Source organism: Pararge aegeria, chromosome 12, assembly GCF_905163445.1.
Source record: "Pararge aegeria chromosome 12, ilParAegt1.1, whole genome shotgun sequence".
Classification (NCBI taxonomy): domain Eukaryota; kingdom Metazoa; phylum Arthropoda; class Insecta; order Lepidoptera; family Nymphalidae; genus Pararge; species Pararge aegeria.
In genome coordinates, this window is record NC_053191.1 from 17,437,870 (window position 1) to 17,457,267 (window position 19,398).

Sequence of the window (19,398 nt, forward strand, 5' to 3'; positions counted from 1 at the left end):
CCAGCGTGGTGATTATACAACGTGTAAATGAAAACCGAAACAATACTTCACAGGCTCAGAGAAAGTACACAATGTGCGTCTAAGGTACATTGTGTACTTACAACACACAACAAACAAACGCTTCAGCTTTATATATTAGTATTTAAGATAAATGGTTGACAAGTAAAGAAAAAAAAACAAAAAGAATATAATGAAAAGAAAAAATAAATAAATAAGAATATTAATTTTACTAATTTATTTTGATAAAATAATATTGTTTTAAATTAAATTATACGACCAAGGATTCTTGTGAGTAAAAGCATTTTTTACCTTATCCAAATTGTTATAGAAGTCTGTGTTGCCAGCGCACAGATATCGCCCCAGAAGTGTCGCGTGCGTTGTGAACACCGTGGCGACGTCTACGTGACGCACCCTGTGGTAAACAAGTAAACGAACATAATTATATCATAATGTGAGTTTATATGTACTTGTGAAACAAGAGTCTATTCGGCTTCTCAAATCTGTGTAACAAATGAATAAATTTTAATATATGTTATTCTATAAGACTTTTAAAATGAAACTTCTATTACATCGTCTCAAACGTTTTCGGCTGTGTGTTGCATGTCGCGTGACGGCCGGCCGCGGAGTAGGGGTAAATTGACAGGCGCTCGTCAGAGCAGCCGAAGCCAATATGGCGGCGGATATAGTTCGCATCAGCTGACCGTGTAATGTATAGAGTATATACTATCACTCATTAGTACCAGTGTTCTATAAAATATTGGTTACATTTATGATGAAGATGGAATTGATAATAGAATGATTGAAAATAATTGAAAAACGGATCAAAATGACTCAACGATATAAAATATTGTTTTCAGTTTTTTGATATGTGTATAATCTCAATCTAAATAATTGTTTAGTATTATGCATGTCGTACTCAGACATGAACAGACACAGAGTTAAATAAAAATATTAGTTGGAGACCTAGCCTTCTTTTATCATTTCCCATTATCATTCCCATTTTCCAAGTATAAAATTAAAATCGATGAAGCGATTTTTATACCTTCAATGGAATATTATTCCGAATTTTTTTAGTCAAATGTCTATAATGTGAAAAAAGTTTTACTTTAACCACACAATCCTTTTCTACACATAAATCAGTCATTAAGTTGACTGTATTTCATTTCTATATCATGGGATTCCGGCAAGTAATACTCAAGCAAGCGGTAATTTGGCCTCCAAGTTCACCAGCGATCGCTAGTGAGCCGAATTTTAAGTAGTTTACCTTAAAACGATGAGACCGATGCCCGCCTGCCACTCATGAAAGTGTGCGACGACGCGTGGCGGAGTGTCGCTGTAATTCTCAGCAGCTTTGCGAAACTGAAACCAACAAAAAAAGACATCTATAACATTTTATAATTTTTATTAGTGTTTTTACCTACACTTGGAGGAATTATCAATTTTATAAACATAAAATACATCTAAAAAATTTCTGAACCGACAGGATTTGAACCGGTTACTCTCTGGCAACCGCGGCCAGAGCGCTTTAACCAATTAATCTACGGCTCTCCTACCGTCAATGCTTAAATTAGTATATGCCTTTTACATCAATCTTATACTGCGACTGTAGATCGAAACTGCAATGTTCCTACTTGATACAGTTGCAATAAGACTGATGTAAAAGGCATATATGCCAGATAGCAGGCTCAAATCCTGTCGGTTCCGAATTTTTTTATATGCATTTTAAGTTTATAAAATTTATAAAATACTAGTTTTCCCGGCGAACTTCGTCCCACGGATAATTTTTATTTTATGAATGTTATATTTTAATACTTACTATCATATTCCGGTCTAAGACGAATCCAAAAAGCCGGCCGTTCTTGAGTTATAAATGGTGTAACTAACACAACTTTCTTTTATATATATAGATTCATCAGTAATCTTAGTACCCATAACACAAGCTACGCTTACTTTGGGGCTGTATGGAGATGTGTGTATTGTCGTAATATATTTATTTATTAGGCGTTAATCAATAAGCCATTGTATTGTTCGTCGTGAGTGGAAACAGACTAGCAGTAGTGTCCCACAGTCCCACAGACCGTACGTTAGCTCGACGGGCGCGATGCCTCGCAGCCCCCATACGTAAAGCAACGTACCTCAGTGATGAAGTGCGCGACCATGAACCCGAGGATGACAGCGTCGTTGGCCTCGACGTCCAGGTGCGGTATACCGACGGACGTGGTGTCCCACAGTTCCTGCTTGTAGCTGTCCATTTGCCACGCGGCCGAGCCGATGTCGAACAGAATGATCTGCGGGTTGCCATCTACTAGCCAGGTTCCTGTGTGAAGCTGGACGAAAGACATGTTTTATTTGAGAATCAATAAAAAACTAAGTTAATTCCGCGTATCCGCGTAGCATAATCTATTTTATTTATTTATTCAGAATACTGGTAAGGGTACAGAATTGACACAATAAACATGGTGCCGCGATAACTGTTGCAGTAGTATAAACTGTGTCGCAACAATTAACTTTTATTATATTTATATCTAATGTTACAAGACTACAACATGGAACTAAAAACGTTAAACTATTTGCTACTTTAAAATTGAATTAATTGATTTGTTAACATAAATACAATTTATCGTTGAAAGCGATGTTTAAGTTTTGTTCCACTTTAAGCGTAAACAGAATAATCGTAAAAAGGTTAAATAAAAAATGGCAGAAAACTTTCCGCCTTGTAGTTCCCATCACTAAAACTAACAACTTTTGTTTTACGACTTTTCAAAATCAAGCTTTAATTTATTTCATACAAAAAAGTTAATAAATCATGTTTGTTCTGTAAAGACACATTACGCTGTGAAACCAAATACATTCAATTCGACAACGTCGCGTAGTCGAGTCAGTGACCGCACGATAGAGTCGTGGTTCGCACGCGGTTGCCGATGTTATATTACAGAGTAGATACATGTAGAGTATTTATGTAAAATATTTAGCAAACTATCAAGTTAAAAAAAGTTATAAAACAAAAGTTGTTAGTTTTAATATAAAACATTACTGGCCGAGAGCTTACTGGTACATTTTATTTCACCCTGTATAGTAGGTACCTTGTAACCCTGGCTTCGCATGGCGTTGACAGCTGTGGTGAGCGGAGAATTCGGGGGGAAATCTGCCTCCTCCACTTCTGTCCGAGCGCAATGCTCCTTGTATGGTCCTACAAATACAGATTACTATGAATAAGTTCGGCTTTACTTGTCTTTTGATCTGTGTATGTTAATAGTAACGTCTATGACTAGTAATAATCAACCACCGCGCACTTGATTTTTAAAGCGAAGCTTCTTCTCTTTTGCTATCAGGGAATCGTTAACGAGCTACGAGCGAGCGAGCGAACGAACCCTGTGCTGAAGTGCACAGGGTTCGTTGCACATGCACAATAGCAGTAGTTTTTTTTTACATTTTTGCCATCTGCCTGCTTTATGCCCACCATAGTACTTTTACGTGTCCGTCACCGGCGACACCTTTGCTTCATCTTCTGGGATGTCAACGCCAAAGGCAAGCTTTTTTTTAATTATTTAATTTACGGACCAAGCAGATGGCCCCCATGATTGTAAGTAAACAGAAACATCGCGTATAAACAGATCAACACGTCGCAAGTTGCATGCCCTGCGAATTATTCCTCTGTTTTAAGGTAGCGGCAAAAATAAGCACGGCGGTAGAACTTCCCCGGACCAGCTCTGTCACAAAAAATCTACTACAACTAAAACTAGTTTAAAAACTTCGCCTGCATAACTCGCAGTAAACTTGACCGCTATAATTGTACTATTATAAGTATAGGAAGGCTTTGACTTTGACTTTCTGACGCGGCGCTTGGCGTCAAGGTGTTTAACGCATCTCTGCAAAATTTTTACAATTATCACTTATCATTTTGCGCCATCCTGACCTCTGCAATACTATCTATTCCCAATTATTCCAAGGAATCAATGAATCGACATACCTACGTAGCACAATGGCTAAGTTAAAGTCAGAACTTTCTATATTTAATTCAGACGAAACTCTTTTGCTTCGTTTGAATCTCGGTCCAAAATGCCTCACTTTTTTTGCAACATTTTAAGCCGACTGTCGCGGTGTTCGTTACGGTTGGGCGACCTACGTAAATTTCGCTTACACGATAATGAATCTGTTAAGATTTAATGCTAAAGCGACAAGAGCGACCACACGCCAGTCTGTTCTAATTTAAACGCTCGCAATTTTCCTTTTTTTTTTAAATATAGACGAGCGCTCGGTTAAAATCCCACCTGCACGGTGCATCCTAGCATGGACAGGAGATATTTTCGTCCACGGGGAAAGGATAAAATGTTTATCCGCTACCCTCAGAACAATAGCGTACGACGTAGATCCTTGAATTACAAATCAATTGGCGCAGCGGGCGGAGACCCTGCTTTCTGAGTCCAAGGTTGTCGGTTCGATTCCCACAACTGGAAAATGTTCGTGTGATGAACATGAATATTTTTTAGTGTCTGTGTGTTTATCTGTTTTTTATAAGAATAATATACATAAGTATATCATTCATAAAAAATACTCATCAGTCTTCTTTGAACCCATAACACAAGCTACGCTTACTTTGGGGCAAAAACGCGATGTGTCTTTTCGGCTCAACCCAGGATTCGAACCCAGGCCCTCGTGATCCACGATCGAACATGCTGGCTAATAGACCAATGAAAAGTCGGGAATCATAAATTGGCCATGCCAGGAATTGAACCCACGACCCGCCATTTATAGGACCACACTGGGCCACTTCAATATTATATATTTATATAAATTTCACTTACCGAGCAAGCAATAATTTTCACCCATTTCTTCTGTAGACACATATGCCTTGGATCTGATCACAGTGTAGATACCGCCGACTGAAATAAAAAATATAATTTTAGTCTTAAAACGTTGTTATAGTTAAGACAAAGGTGAACAAATGTTTGAAATAGCACATTACTGATAAGGCCATCAAATTTTACCGTCTTACTCTATGTTTAGTATGGAAATATCTCTGTAACTACTTTTTTCTTTGGTGTACGATAAAAGTGTACCTATTCATTAATTCAATCATTACTGCAGCGGCCAGTAAAAGATGCGTAATACATAAGTTCACCAATCCCTAGTCGTGGCTAAGGCTTGTCTAGTCTAGTATCTTTCTAAAAAAGTTTCTAATTTTTAATAATAATAAATTCTAATTTTTAATCTAATTTGTAATAAAAAAACTTTTTAATTACAAAGGCAGTTGTTGAATGTTCATGCACTGTAACAATAAACAGTTTGAAATTTAAATAACGATTTTAGTCAAGTTGAGTCAAGTTAAGTTGGTTGTCAATTTTTCAATTACGCAAAGGTTTAATTAATGTGTTAAGTATGAAATTTATTTGGCCGCTAAACAACTTCAGATATGGATTTTCATACAACTTTTGCCGGCCGCAGCTCGCTTGCATTTGGCCGGTATAGCAATTTCGATTTCTCTCGACGAAGGTTGTCAAAATAATACGCGTATACCCACGATATATCTCCACTAGACTTTGATTTTATTAAAACAAAAATATTGGATAGAAGCAGGCGTTACTTTGCGGAAATCCATGATAAATTATGAAAATTAAGCTTAATTTGCTATACTCTGCGAAAAGCAGGAGAAATAAAGTATGGTGTAATTAATAATTTCTTCAATCCTTATATTCCACACTGAAAACAGATCTTCGGCAATGTAGGTACCCTCTCGCTCGGAACTTGGAGCATCTTTTGGAGATGTTGACTTTACAATGAATAATTGTTAAGTATTGTTACTTTCCTGCTTTTCGCGAGGAATTAAGCTCAATTTTCATAGCAAAAATATTGCTCTAGAGGATATTATAAAGAATAGAAAATGGATTTTCAGAAATGCCATCACCAACCCGCGTGCCAAGGGTGGTGATTTACTGGCAAAACTTGATAGTGACAACAAAAAAACCACAGCCCCTAGTCCCCGGCGTTACCGCTATTTCTGACTCTGGCAGCGGTCATGGTAACGGCGGGCCAGGGGGTATCAAGAATCTCCGGAATAGATTCCGCAGCCAACCCTAACCCAGACTGTATCTACCAACGTACAACGCACGCACTTTTCTGATACCAACGAGCTGGAAGAAGCAGTGAGCAAGTAGCGTTGGGATACCATACGATTATCTGAAGTCCGACGAGAGGGGGAGGACTCGATAATCCTAAAATCCGGCTACTTAGTTTTACTACCAGGAGGGCGACCAGCAAGCAGACCCAAGGTGGTGTCGGATTTATCGTTCACTGTGCAAGTCGGGAGGGTGTCGAGTAGGGTAGCGTACCTTATACTCAGAATTACCAAACCGTATTCGTTGAAGGTCATAGAGGTAAGCAATTACGTACTTTCATTACTGAAAAACATCGATAAGTAGAGGCTATTAGGTAGGTATTTATGTTTAAACTTAGGAGATCTTCTTAAAGATTGTAACCAGTTTATCCAGTTCCGCAGGTGCATGCTCTAAATCTTTTAAACACGATACCTTTTGTGTGGATGGCCTCCAAGGGTACAAGTGCACTTTAAAATCGTTATTAGAAACCTAAACTTTAATGCCATCAAAATAAAATCTATTTTTAATCGGCGATGCGGTCAAATTTATTTTTAACTAGCGACCAGACCCGGCTTCGCACTCGCAAAGTGTCTATGGATGCTTACATGAGGCAGTTGGAAGTGATTTATAATACAATTCCGTATTACATTAATTGAATCTATCTCGTCAGGTTGGAGCATCGTTTGCAATGAGAGCGCACAAATATATATTTGTTACGACATCACATTACAAATCTTTGAATGTATTTGCTTTTATCAACTATAATATGCACGTTTACTACGCATAAACCTTCCTCTTAAATCACTCGTATCTATTGCTGAAAACTGCATTCAAATCCGTTGCGCAGTTAAAATATCTAAGCGTACAAACAGTGGGAGCGACTATGTTTTATACTATGTAAAGATAATAAATAAATATACTACGACAAAAGACACATCGCCATCTAGCCCCAAAGCAAGCGTAGCTTGTGTTATGGGTACTAAAACGACTGATAAATATTTTTATGAATAATTTACATAAATACTTATAAAATGCGGATAAACACCCAGACACTAAAAAACATTCATGTTCATCACAGAAACATTCTCCAGTTGTGGGAATCGAACCCACGGCCTTAAGGCTCAGAAAGCACGGTCGCTGACCACTGCGTCAGTGATTTTCAGGTTAAAGAATCATTTATTTCTCTTAAAGAATAATTTACATATTCACTTACAGAGAAATCATATTGAACTTATACTATTTGATTAGCAATCATTTATATTAAACTTATTATTAAAGTATATATATAAATTATTAAAGATCTACCCTCAGAAACTTCGATAACCGTATGTTGATTTTAAAAGCATTACAATTATTTTTGAAGAAGAAAAAAGCGGTCGGGGGTCCCCGTCATTTGATTTACTCTACTCTGACCCGCACTACTCTCACTGCTACTCGTAAATAATTATGGCGGCTAGCTCATGACGATAATTTTCGGAGGACGCTGGACGCGAATGGAATTTTGCAGGGCATGCAAGGAACACTTCTTGTAACATTCATAAAACTAAGGCGTTGGCCTGTTAAGCGTCATGTATCTGTAAATATTTACACCATATAAAGTGGAAGGGTATTCATCTTCGGATCTACATAAACTGGTTACGGGCGTCTTGTGGGCGTATAATTCCACGGTTCTCAGACATCATATGGTAGAAGAAATGCTGCGTAGGTTCATGTAGAGCTCTACAATATGGTAGGAGAGTGGAAAGGGAAAGTATCTACCTTTATTAGCCGCTTCCCAAGCTGTCTCGAAGGTCCACCGGTTCTCCTCGCACGCCGCTTGCCCTTTGTCCATGTACGATAAAAGGTCGTGCGTGGACTCGGCGCGGTAGAACCTTCGTGATGTTCTGTCACGCGACATTGTTACCTGCAACAATAGGATTAGAGCATAAATCAGCATCAAACTTATATTTATTGAAATAAACATATGGATGTGTTGTATGGATATGGTTACTCTTGCTAAAGCTGCCGCCCTGGTACAGCCAATAACTTACGCAGACGTCATTATCATTATCATATTATTTACCTATTGAATATAACACAGCTGGGGTCAGACGTCCTCCCTTAAAAGATAATAAAGCTATTAGACCCACAACGCTGCTTTAATGCGAGCTGGCGGGCTATGTTCTTACCTTTATTACACAGGCGTTGGCCTTTCTGTCAAAAAGGACGCAGCTTGGAATTTCTAAGATTTAAATCGAGTGGGGTCTAAAGGTTGTGGAGGAGATGGCTTCAAGCGATAAGGCCGCATTTGAGCATATATTTTGTAGCTTTCTATTTTTACTGTCAATAAAGACTTCTTCTTCTTATTCCTCTTCTATGAGGGGTTATAATAAAAGACCACCGACGATGATGATACTGTTGTCTATTGAATAGAATATCTGTAGATTACGTTATAACCACACCCCTCATCCGTATCGTTTTTATTACGTCAATATACAAAACACGTGTACATCGCTACACAGTACACACACATGCCTAACTTATATATTTAGAAAACTTTACTCATTGAAAACAGCATGCATATTATATTTAACTAGCAGATACCCGCGACTTCATCCGCGGGGATTTTCGGTTTCCTTAAGCCTATTAGGTAAAGCTTTGGCTTCTCTTTTGGGGTACCGAGTTCAGTCCCCGGCGCGCACCTCTTACATTTAATTAAAGTAATTAAATATCACTTGCTTTAACCGTGAAGGCAAACATCGTGAGGAAACCTACATTCCGAAGAGTTCCCAATCCGCACTTGGCCCGTGGTGGACTACGGCGTAAACCCGTCTCAATCTGGGAGGCCCCTGCAGTGGGCCGGTAATGGGATGAAGCTGATGTTACGAAGTAGCCTTATGAAGTAGCCTTAACCACTTATTTTTTTTACTGTACGCTTAGTATAATACTTAAATGCTCGCAACCATAGATACATCTTTCAGTATTGAAACAGTAAACCGTCATGGCAAAATTAACCTAATTCTACACGCTATAGAGTCGCAAGTTCTGTAATCCTAATTAATATTATCTCAAGAATGGTTGCTGTAGAAGTGTTTAAATCTCAATCTGCCGTGACATTATCTATAATTTAAATCTTAAAGTTCCTTTGGAGGTGCTTTCCACGTAAAAATATCAGGAAAAGTCCCATCAAAATCGGGGCGAAAAAATAAGACAAACATTTTAGAAACGTAAGTTCCGTTTATGTTTCTCATTTAATAGTAATCATATGAGATTAATAAATGGTAGTTAGGGAGTCTCACACAGACACTCAAATTATCATTTTTACTAGAGACATAGATTTAGAATGCAAAGTCAACTTTTTGGCGTTCGTCCAGAACTCGTGATTTTCGACGAAGAATTTTAAATAATGAGTTTGTAAATTTATGCAACGTTTTAATGCAGATCATACATAATTTGAATTTCAATATGTTTGCGATTAAACTGATAAATTACATTATATTATACTAGTTGACGACTAGCTTTTGTCGACCTCCCTGGCGCGCAGTTTAAAATGGGAGCTCCCGGATTCGATCTCCGGCAGGGACATTTTGGGAATTTATACTTGTTTTGGGCCGCATAAGAAGGCTCAGTCAGTCAGCGGGCGCCGTAGAGAGCTATGCTCGGAGTATCTCGAGATCCGCAGAAGAACCAAAGTTACCGAAATAGCTCAACGTGTCGTGAAGCTGAAGTTGCAATGGGCGGGGCTCATAGTTCGGAGAAAGGATGGACGTTAAGCTCCCAAGGTGCAAGCGCAGCGTTGGTCGACCCCCAACGAGGTAGACAGACGACATTAAGCACGTCGCAGCTAGCCTCGGGACACAAGTGGCACAAAACCGTTTTATTTGGAACTCCCTACCTATGTTCAGCAGTGGACTTCTGTCGGTGATATGATGATGATAATTGGTTTAGAATTTATAAGAGTTTTCTCTGCTCTGGTCTGGTGGGGTGAGTTTAGGAGCTAGTTATCACTCAACTGACAAAGACGTGCCGCTATGCAATTTAGCATTCCGGTATGATGTCGCGTAGAAACCGATTAACGGTATGGGTTTAATATAACTACTATATCCCTAACAGTTTAGCCCGTTACGATCTTAGACTGCATCATCACTCACCAGCTTACTTAGTCGGGGTTGCAGTTAAAGGCTCGCTTACATAAGAATAATAAAAAAACTAATGCCCGCGTTATACATCCGCCGATTTTTCCAGATTCCGTTGGAACCGTTTGCTTTCCTAGGATAAAAATAACCACAATATACTCTCCGACTAAAAATCGAGTTGATTGGAAGCTAAGTTAAGACGTAAAGGAAGGACAAACAATAAAAAAAAAATCCTGTGTAACTTCTTAAACCTAAGAGAGATTGAGGCGGATGTAGAGTATCAGAACTATTAGGATAAATGTAAGGTTTTTTATTTACTTTCCATGATAACTAGAATAGGTAAAAAAATGTTTACTGTTTTCTACCTCACTTTGTCCTATACATTTATGTGTTTGTGTCTCTATGGACTTATTTTATCGTTTCATCGAGTTTGAAATCACAACGATTCTAGAGATGTTTCACTTCAAAAACATATAAACACACACATTTTTAGTACGGATTACATCCAAGATTACATCCGGTGTGGTGGTCGAACCAAACATGGGAAAAAATAACGGATACACTCTTGCATTTATAATATTAGCACGGATAGCAGACAGTAGTACTAATAAAGAGATGGGTTTGTATATTTTTTATATTAATAGTACAACAATCCGCACTGGACCAGCGTGGTGGACTACGGCCTCAACCCTTCTCATTGTGGGAGGAGAATCGTGCACAGTAGTAGTATTAATAGTTGTAATTATAGTATGGGAAGTTCGCTTCTGCGCTTCTTCATACGCGATTGATTTGTGCATACCCTTTATGGAGAGCGTCACTTGTACTGTCATCTGCATAAAAAAAATATATATGTACTACGACAATACACGCGTCGCCATCTAGCCCCAAAGTAAGCGCAGCTTGTGTTATGGGTACCAAGATGCCTGATGAATATTTTTATGAATTATATACATAAATACTTAGAAAATACATATAAACCCAGTTTATATAACCCAGACACTGAAAAACATTCATGCACATCACACAAAAAAATTCCAGTAGTGGGAATCGAACCCACGGCCTTGGGCTCAGAAAGCAGGGTCGCTGCAAACTGCGCCACTCGGCCTTCATAACAATAGATGCAGTTATTTTGTACCATGGCATTGAAATGCCGACCTCCTGTTATAGTTGACTTCAGTGGTGACAGCACTGAGTCTTTAGCTGGCTATCCAACTATTTCTCAGATATCCCATAAGAAGGTAGCTTCAAAAGTAACGTCATACCCGGTTAAAGGAATATCCGAGCTAACTACTGCCAGAGCTTCTGCGATCGATTCGATCGATCGATCGATAATTTCTCTATTAGTATTTTAAGAATTTGGTTTAGATTTAATCTTGTTGATTAACATTAATTTTGCCCGATATAAAATAATCATTGATTGATTACTGTTTATGATTTCTACGGTATCATTTTAATGACAGGTTTACATTGTTCCAGTAATCCAAGAAATTAGTCAAATATCATCCAATGTTGCCGTTTTAAATCCTACAAAATTTGCGTACATTCTAAATAGCACCTTGCCACTACGTGTACTACAGTGCAATTCCTATGTGTTCAGATACCTAGAAGAAAGTTCGAGCGTCAAGTTTGACAAAAAACATCTCTTAACAAAACTGCCTGCGTAATTTTCAAATTTAGAACATTTTACACAGACCGCCATTATTTGATAATAGTTTTTAAAACCCGCCGCCAATATTGGAGGATTGCAATGTATTCAGGCTCTTATCCCTCTCAATTCTGAGATAGAAAGCCTGTGAACAGTTGAAGCGAGACGTTAATAAATAAAAAAAACTAGCAACGTGTAAACCAGCCATATACTCGTAATTATAAATTTTATATCGGTCTTAGATATGACATAAGTCGGTACATTATGTTTGTAAATTACAACTTTAGGTCAATGGCAAGTGGTAAACTTATAAACAACGGTAATCTATATGCCCTACTTCCTACTTAATATTATAAATGTGAAAGTGTGGATTTTTGTTAATCAATCACGCAAAAACGGCTGAACGGATTTGGATGAAATTTAACATGCTTCATGCATGTTAAATTTCATCCAAATCCGTTCCTTTGACATGGAAAAGAAAATAGGCTACCTTTTATCCCGATTCGTTAAGAAGTTCCCGAGGGAAAATTGGCATTTTTTTACAAGCTAAGCCGCTGGCAGACAGCTTTGAAATTTAGTATGCATTGTGACATGACAATAGTTCCCGTGGTAGGATTAAAAATTGTTAACGACCTAAGCTTTAGACCCAATTGTGAAGTCCACGCAGACGAAGTCGCGGGTAGAAGCTATAAATGTGTAATTTTGTGGGAATATATGGATGTTTGTTACCATTTCACGCAAAAACTACTGAACGGATTATACTTTTAAGTTTGGAATGGAGCGAGATCATAACATGGATTAGGACATAGGCAGTAGCCTATGGTTATATCCTTGGTTCCCGCGTGATTTGTGAAAAACTTAATTTCACGTCGATTATATATATAGTTATATCTACTTAGAGCAATAGATCGCCATAGTTAATTCCTCGAAATAAGATTTATACTAGTTGCGCCCCGCGTTGCTCCCTGCGTTGATCAAGTCTGAACAAGTATTTTTTTATGCACCGCACGTTAAACCGCGGAGCTAATATTCAAAATTGAACAGTTAATATTTTGTTTTTTTGAATGTACTTGGAACTAAATTCTTGAAAGACACTTGGAGGCTATACCTATTAGTTATAACTTTTTAAATTCTTGATTGAATTTTATCTAACTTATAACTTTTTGAAAATTGATATTTCATCAACATTATCATAGCCTTAACAGTCCACTGCTGGACGAAAGGCCTCTCCCAGCGGTAGGGTTTGCCCGTAATCACCAGGTTGGTGTTCGCAGTAAATGGTAGTAATAGCACAGAGGACGCTCCGTCGTCACATTCCATTACACAACTGTATATCTGCCGTAACCACACGGCACAAAAAGGAAATTTAAGTTGATTTACATAAAATCGTACCCCAGAATAAAGTTAAATAAGAAATGAAAGTTTATTTTTAAGAACGCACCAACCTCTGAAGAAGCTAGTACAATTTTTAAAATGCCTTGCATTTGAAGCCCAATTTCGAGTAAACGAAATAATATCGCAAGCGGTCGACGCGACGTGAGCCATCGCGGTATATTGTGTATAATAGCGGAAGAAAGATTATACGTGAAACTTATCAGCTACGCAGAAAAGTGGCAGGGAGCCGTTCTAGTACGAGTATATTCTTGCTGGATGGTTGATAATTTGATATTATTTATTATTATTTAATACAAGATAGTACTGCTGGTAGTAGTGATAAGGATAAATGTACACTGTGTCAATTTTAAAAAGCTTATGTTTAAAGGAACAGCTGGTCCATTATGTTCTACATAACCAGGTAAGTCAGGATCGTAAAAGAAATATTAAACATCATTTGCTTTAACATCGCGAGGAAAGCTGCTGGGAGAGTTCTCCATAATGTAATTAAAGGCGACCCAGGAAAAAAACTGGCAAATTTACATTTAAACCTTGTATATGCAGCTGAGCTGAGTTTACCTGCTAGTCCACTGAAGCTTACAATCCTAGGTCGTTTCAAGAAAAACTGAAGATTACCGATTATCGTTTCAAGAAAAACTCAATATTACGACCGATTGGCGCAGTATGCTGTGACCCTACTCCCTGAGTCCATGGCCACGGGTTCAATTCTACAACTGGAAAATGTTAGTGTATGTTTTCCAGTGTCTAGATGTTTATCTGTACGTGTATTATAAGTATTTTTATATATTACTAGCGGACCTTAGCGCCATCTGATTTGTGAATCTAAACCATCCAGGGTGCCACCCATACGCGTACCAAAAAATTCATTCAAATCGGTCCAGCCGTTTAGGAGGCGTTCAGTGACATACACACGCACACAAGAAATATATATATAAGATATATTCAGAAAAATTTTCATCAGCTATCTTAGTACCCATATCACAAGCTATGCTTTTGGGGCTAGATTGCGATGTGTGTACTATCGTAGTATATTTATTTATATACCCATCCGCACTTGACCAGTCTAGTGGCCGCCAAGTGTGATGGGTATACTTAACACGATAACTGCCTGAACCCTTCTCATTCTCAGAAGACACCCATTCACTACGATGGTTTGATAATGATGCATATATATGATAGCAAAAATACACTAGAAATTACAATGAACTTTGAAAACGGAATTCAATTCATTACAAACTACCTGTGCGCGACTATGTCCGCGTTTTATTTTATTAAAAGTACACGCAATCTCGCTAAAACGGTCTAACATAATCCGGATGAAATTTATCACAAAAATAGATTATAGTCTGGATTTGGCACACAGGCTAATTTTTATCAAAGAAATATTTACGGTTCCCGTGAGACAGATTTCTTTATTGTTTTACACAAAGCAAGTGATCAACATTTATTTTTCGAATGGTTCATTCATTCATGCAAATAAACTCAAGGAATAGCATAGGCATAGATATAAAAGTTTCATGCATAAAAAGTTGTGGGCAACAACTAATCCCCATCCCTACTAATATTATAAATGTCAATATAAGTTTGTTTGTTACGCGTTCACGCAAAAACTAATTAAACGATTCTCATTAAACTTTGTATACATATTCTTGGAAGTGTTAGAACTAATATAGGATACTTTTTATCCCGAAATTAAGCTCGGTTTCTTTGGGAGAGGGGTCGAAAGTGTTTCATGATTTTACGCGATTTATACCTCAAACAAACTATTTAAATAATTATTGGTTATAATATGTGTTTAATTTTGCCCTAATTTTGTTTTTTTTTGTGGTTGGAAATAGAGGACCGAACTCCTCAGCGGACGGCAGCTGACCCCTCATTTAAGGATTAGCGATACTGAATACTTTAAATTTTAGAACTACAACTAAATTTAATGCCACATCAAAAAACAAAATCAAACGCAGACGAAGTCGCGGGCAACAGCTAGTATTTTATAAATGTAAAATATTTTAGATATGATCAGAGATAAAGATTCCCTTGTCATTCAATAAAACGTTTAAAGTTACATAATAATGTATTTAAGTGTTTTTATATTATAATATCTTGTTTACAATTTTACAGCATCTTATATCTAAACATAAACTTTGACGTCATTTATGCATTAATAACAATTCATCCATCCTATTTAATTATTATTACTGGCTAAATTACCGGTTTTAGAAAAGCACTCAATTCTCGGACAAACATAATATGGGCCCTTCCTCAATGTTTTTTTTTACTCCTCTGCAACTTGACTGCAATTTCCCCTGATAGTAAGTGATGATCTTATCTAAAACCTATGCATCCTAGTGCGAGCGCTTACGGGGCACTGTGGGCTTAAAAGGTACATGTTCTACCTAAAGCTGCAGGACACAGATCTATGTAGACTCTGTAAGGAGTCTGCGGAGACGCCGCTGCATTTGATTTGATCTGTTCCTGCCTCGCGTTTATGCATAAACGCAGCACTCTGTTGGGGTAGAATATAATACAACCAGAGGATGCTAAATTTCTTCCAGCAAGGAAAGTGCTGCTTTTCCTGACGGCGACCAATGCTTGCTGGGAGATCTAGATAGCGGCGTCACAATAGATCGTAGCCGGTCGACGTGACACCAGGGACCAGGCGAACCTGAACCTGATGCAATCTAAGATGGTAGTGGGCTAACTTTTAAAGGTTTGGCAATAATATTAAACTTATACTTTGCATTTTACTGGAACATCAAATTGCTGAGCTGAGTCAATGGGATGGGGTGCGATGGTAATAAGCTATGGCAAAAGCCCGGGACCAGAGCAGACCAAAGAAAATTCAGGAAGCATTGTCCATCATCATCATCATCAAACCATTAGCGGCCCACTCTAGGGCACTGGTCTACCACACTGGCCCAGTACGCATAGGTAGACTTCACACAATGTTGAGAACATTATGGAGAAGGCATGCAGGTAACCACACAATGTTTTCCTTCACTGTTTAAGTGATACTTAAATTGCTTAAATAAAAAATGCACAAAACTCTGAATAGTCAAAGTGTGTGCCGAGACTTCAACTCTTCACAAAATGAAGGCTGAAGCCTTAACCTAGTGGTAACTATCACATCGGCTTGGCAGCTATCACCCCTTCTAAAAATTATATACCCCATATATTCCCCTGACAATAGATAAAATGTACGGACCATCTGCCAAAGCACAGCATCAGGCAATAGAAGTTTAAGAATCAGTAAATATAAATATAATATGACAATACACACATTGTTATCAAGCCCCAAAATAAGTGTAGCATGTGTAGCAGGGTCACAGCCCACTGTCACACTGTGCCAATCTGCCATAATATTGAGAGTTCTACAGTTTTTCTGAGAGTGATCTAGGATTGTAAGCTTCAGTGGACTGCCCATAGACTAGAAGGTAACCCCAGCTCAGCTGCATGTACAGGGCCAGTTTCAATACCAATTTGACAGTTTACATTAAAACTTGATCCATTAGTATATATACATAACCACAATGATATAATGTGTAAATGTGCCTAAAACTGGGCTGAACCGATATTATTGAAAAAATTGTCAGGGCAGAGATGAGATAAATTTAATTAATTACCATAGAAGTATAAATTTAGTGTGCTACTGTGTGTTAGTTTCTGATGATCATACAACTTTTATCATATCTACACAAAAAAACCAATAATAAAATATAAGTTATTTCAGTAAAATATGTTAGACTGATTCTTATTCCTAAAAACTAATTTTTAAAAGCCACTTGTGCCCCAAAACGCTGCGTATCATCCTCCAAAGAGGACTCTTATCTTTAATACGTAATTATATTTTTTTACAAGTCTGTTCAGTGGAACACTTTTGTTGTAAAATACAATTTTAAATCTAGATAGCAAAAAACTTAAGTTACATTACGATGCAATTTTAATTGAATAAAAATATTTAAACAGTTTTTTATTATGAGGAATAGAGAATTCAAAAGAAAATAATAAGTATTATTTTTTAGGGGCTGTTGCTTGGGAGATACTTTGCAACTTAAAGTAAAATGTTTACGAATTAATAAAGATAGTGAAACTATTTATAAACCACGCCGGCGTCTGAATGTAAGGCGTCGTGAATGTGTAAAGAAATTAAAAAGTCAGCTTACCGATTTTAAATATGAAAGTAGTAAACTTAAAACCGGTTGAACTTGATTTTTATCACTGAATAGTTCACTGTACACGTGGCACAACCAGTTTTACACACGATTTTAACTAAACGGAATAGTTTACGGCAATTCTAATGCATATTGCATGTCTGCGCGGGTAGAAAATTCAAACGAAAATATTTTTTTATGGTTATAAAAATGAAACGTCAAACAAGGCACATTTGAAGGTCACCTTCAAATGACAGTTCACTGTTATGCGTTCAAAAACGACTCCATAAAGCTTTTATGCTGAACATTACTGATAAAGAAACGAGAATTGTGTAAATAATTTTACGTTTAGTATACCTTTACGACAAAATAAAATAAGAGGTAAAAATTTATTCAACCAACGAACGAAAATCGCTGTATTCTACTTTTATTTGCAGTCGGACTATAATCAGACTACGAAAAAGAACAAAGGGTAGTTGTAAGTTAATTTAAAGTGATGAGAGCACGAATTTAATACTGCATTAGTGCCAATTCTGTTGTACTGATCAAATCGCTAAACTAAAATAAAAAAAAATGTGTGCGTGTACACAAGTAAGAAGTGAAACTTCTTTATGACCTTATTTTCGAAAAATTTGGTTAATAAAGTAAAATTAGATAAAGTTTAACAAAAGGCTTTTATTATCATATACTTACATGAATACAAAAAATAAATACCATAATCAAATGTTAAGAAAATTAATCTTAATTTGCAGAACAGCAGGAGAATCTGTATGGTGTAATTTATAATTTATTCAATCCTTATACTTACTTACTTTTACTTAATAATTGTTTTATTCTTTGTAAAGTCAACATCTCCTGAAGATGCTCCGGTTTCGGAGCGAAACGTGCGTAGAGTGTACATTGCCGAAGATCTGTTTGGTGTGGAGTAAAAGGATTGAATTAATTATAAATTACACCATACAGATTCTCCTGCTGTTCGCGGAGTATAGCAAATTAAGTATAATTTTCTTAATTTATTATGGATTTCCGCAAAGCAACGTCTGCTTCTATCCAATACCATCGCACCCACGTGTCGGTAAATTGAAAAAGATGGCGCGTAATGGATAAATGTGATGCGTAACCGAAAAATGTGACGGTATTTTTTTTTAACGCCGATAAAGAAGTTTCACTTCATTAAATTGACAGGGCTAAAAATAGTGCTATCTTTACCATAGGGAACAAAGTGAAAAGGATAGCGTTACTTTTAGCGCTGCCAATTTATTTTAATTGACTTGTAACGGACTTTTATTGTTGTCATAACATTACTATTTATGTAGGTAGTTGTTCTAAGCACCGAGAACTAATAAGTGCTCTTATGATTTAGTTCTGCGGTTATAAACTGACGCATTTTTTGACTACCTCCCTGGTCTGTTCTATTGAAAGGTAATTCGGTCGTAGCTAGTTACCATCCCAACGGCGAAGATGTACCGCCGAGCGTTCTAATGCGATGCCGCGTAGAAACCGGAGTAAATATTCGCAAATCTCCTACCTTCCATACTCCTCTTAAACAACTCTACCATTGCGAGCTTTACCAATCTTGTACTAGGGGAACCGTGCCCTTAGTAAATCATTTGCAGGCTATTCACTATCAGAATCCTATCAAGTCAAAGTAAAGAAGACAAAATCCTACTCGTTATCCAGCCAGATCTGCTAAGAGAGTTGCTTAATAATGAATATGAGCTTTAATCAGAGGTAAATAAGTTCCATTTTACTCTAACGTCGCAGTGTTACGATACTGGAAAGCGTCTCTACGATTGCAAGCATACTAATCTCGTATTATGGGTACTGGTGCAGAGACATAAAAGGCAAGTGATCGACTCTGTTAGCTATGTGTGAAAATGAAAATCATTAAAATCCTTTTTTCATCAGACTTCAAGAAAGAGAGGGGATTATAAATTAGATTTTATTTTCTGCACGAACAAAAACAACAAATTATTACAATACTTTATTTTAGACGCTGT

At 37.3% G+C, this 19,398-nt stretch overlaps 1 protein-coding gene across 2 annotated transcripts in view; it reads right to left on the minus strand.

The window, feature by feature from the left end:
- LOC120627822 (glycogen [starch] synthase) overlaps positions 1-17,596 on the minus strand; it is a 31,777-nt gene extending 14,181 nt beyond the window's left edge. The window contains exons 1-8 of one of the 2 annotated variants that reach the window (XM_039895884.1): positions 17,411-17,596; positions 8,158-8,194; positions 7,854-7,998; positions 4,806-4,883; positions 3,084-3,190; positions 2,136-2,327; positions 1,265-1,359; positions 310-412 (exon numbers count right to left, since the gene is read on the minus strand). In XM_039895884.1, coding sequence (XP_039751818.1) covers positions 310-412; positions 1,265-1,359; positions 2,136-2,327; positions 3,084-3,190; positions 4,806-4,883; positions 7,854-7,992 — 714 coding nt within the window. In that variant the 5' untranslated portion in view covers positions 7,993-7,998; positions 8,158-8,194; positions 17,411-17,596. The remainder of the gene's footprint in view (positions 1-309; positions 413-1,264; positions 1,360-2,135; positions 2,328-3,083; positions 3,191-4,805; positions 4,884-7,853; positions 7,999-8,157; positions 8,195-17,410) is intronic. The other variant, XM_039895883.1, reaches the window with a different exon arrangement.
- Between the last annotated feature and the right edge of the window lie 1,802 nt (positions 17,597-19,398).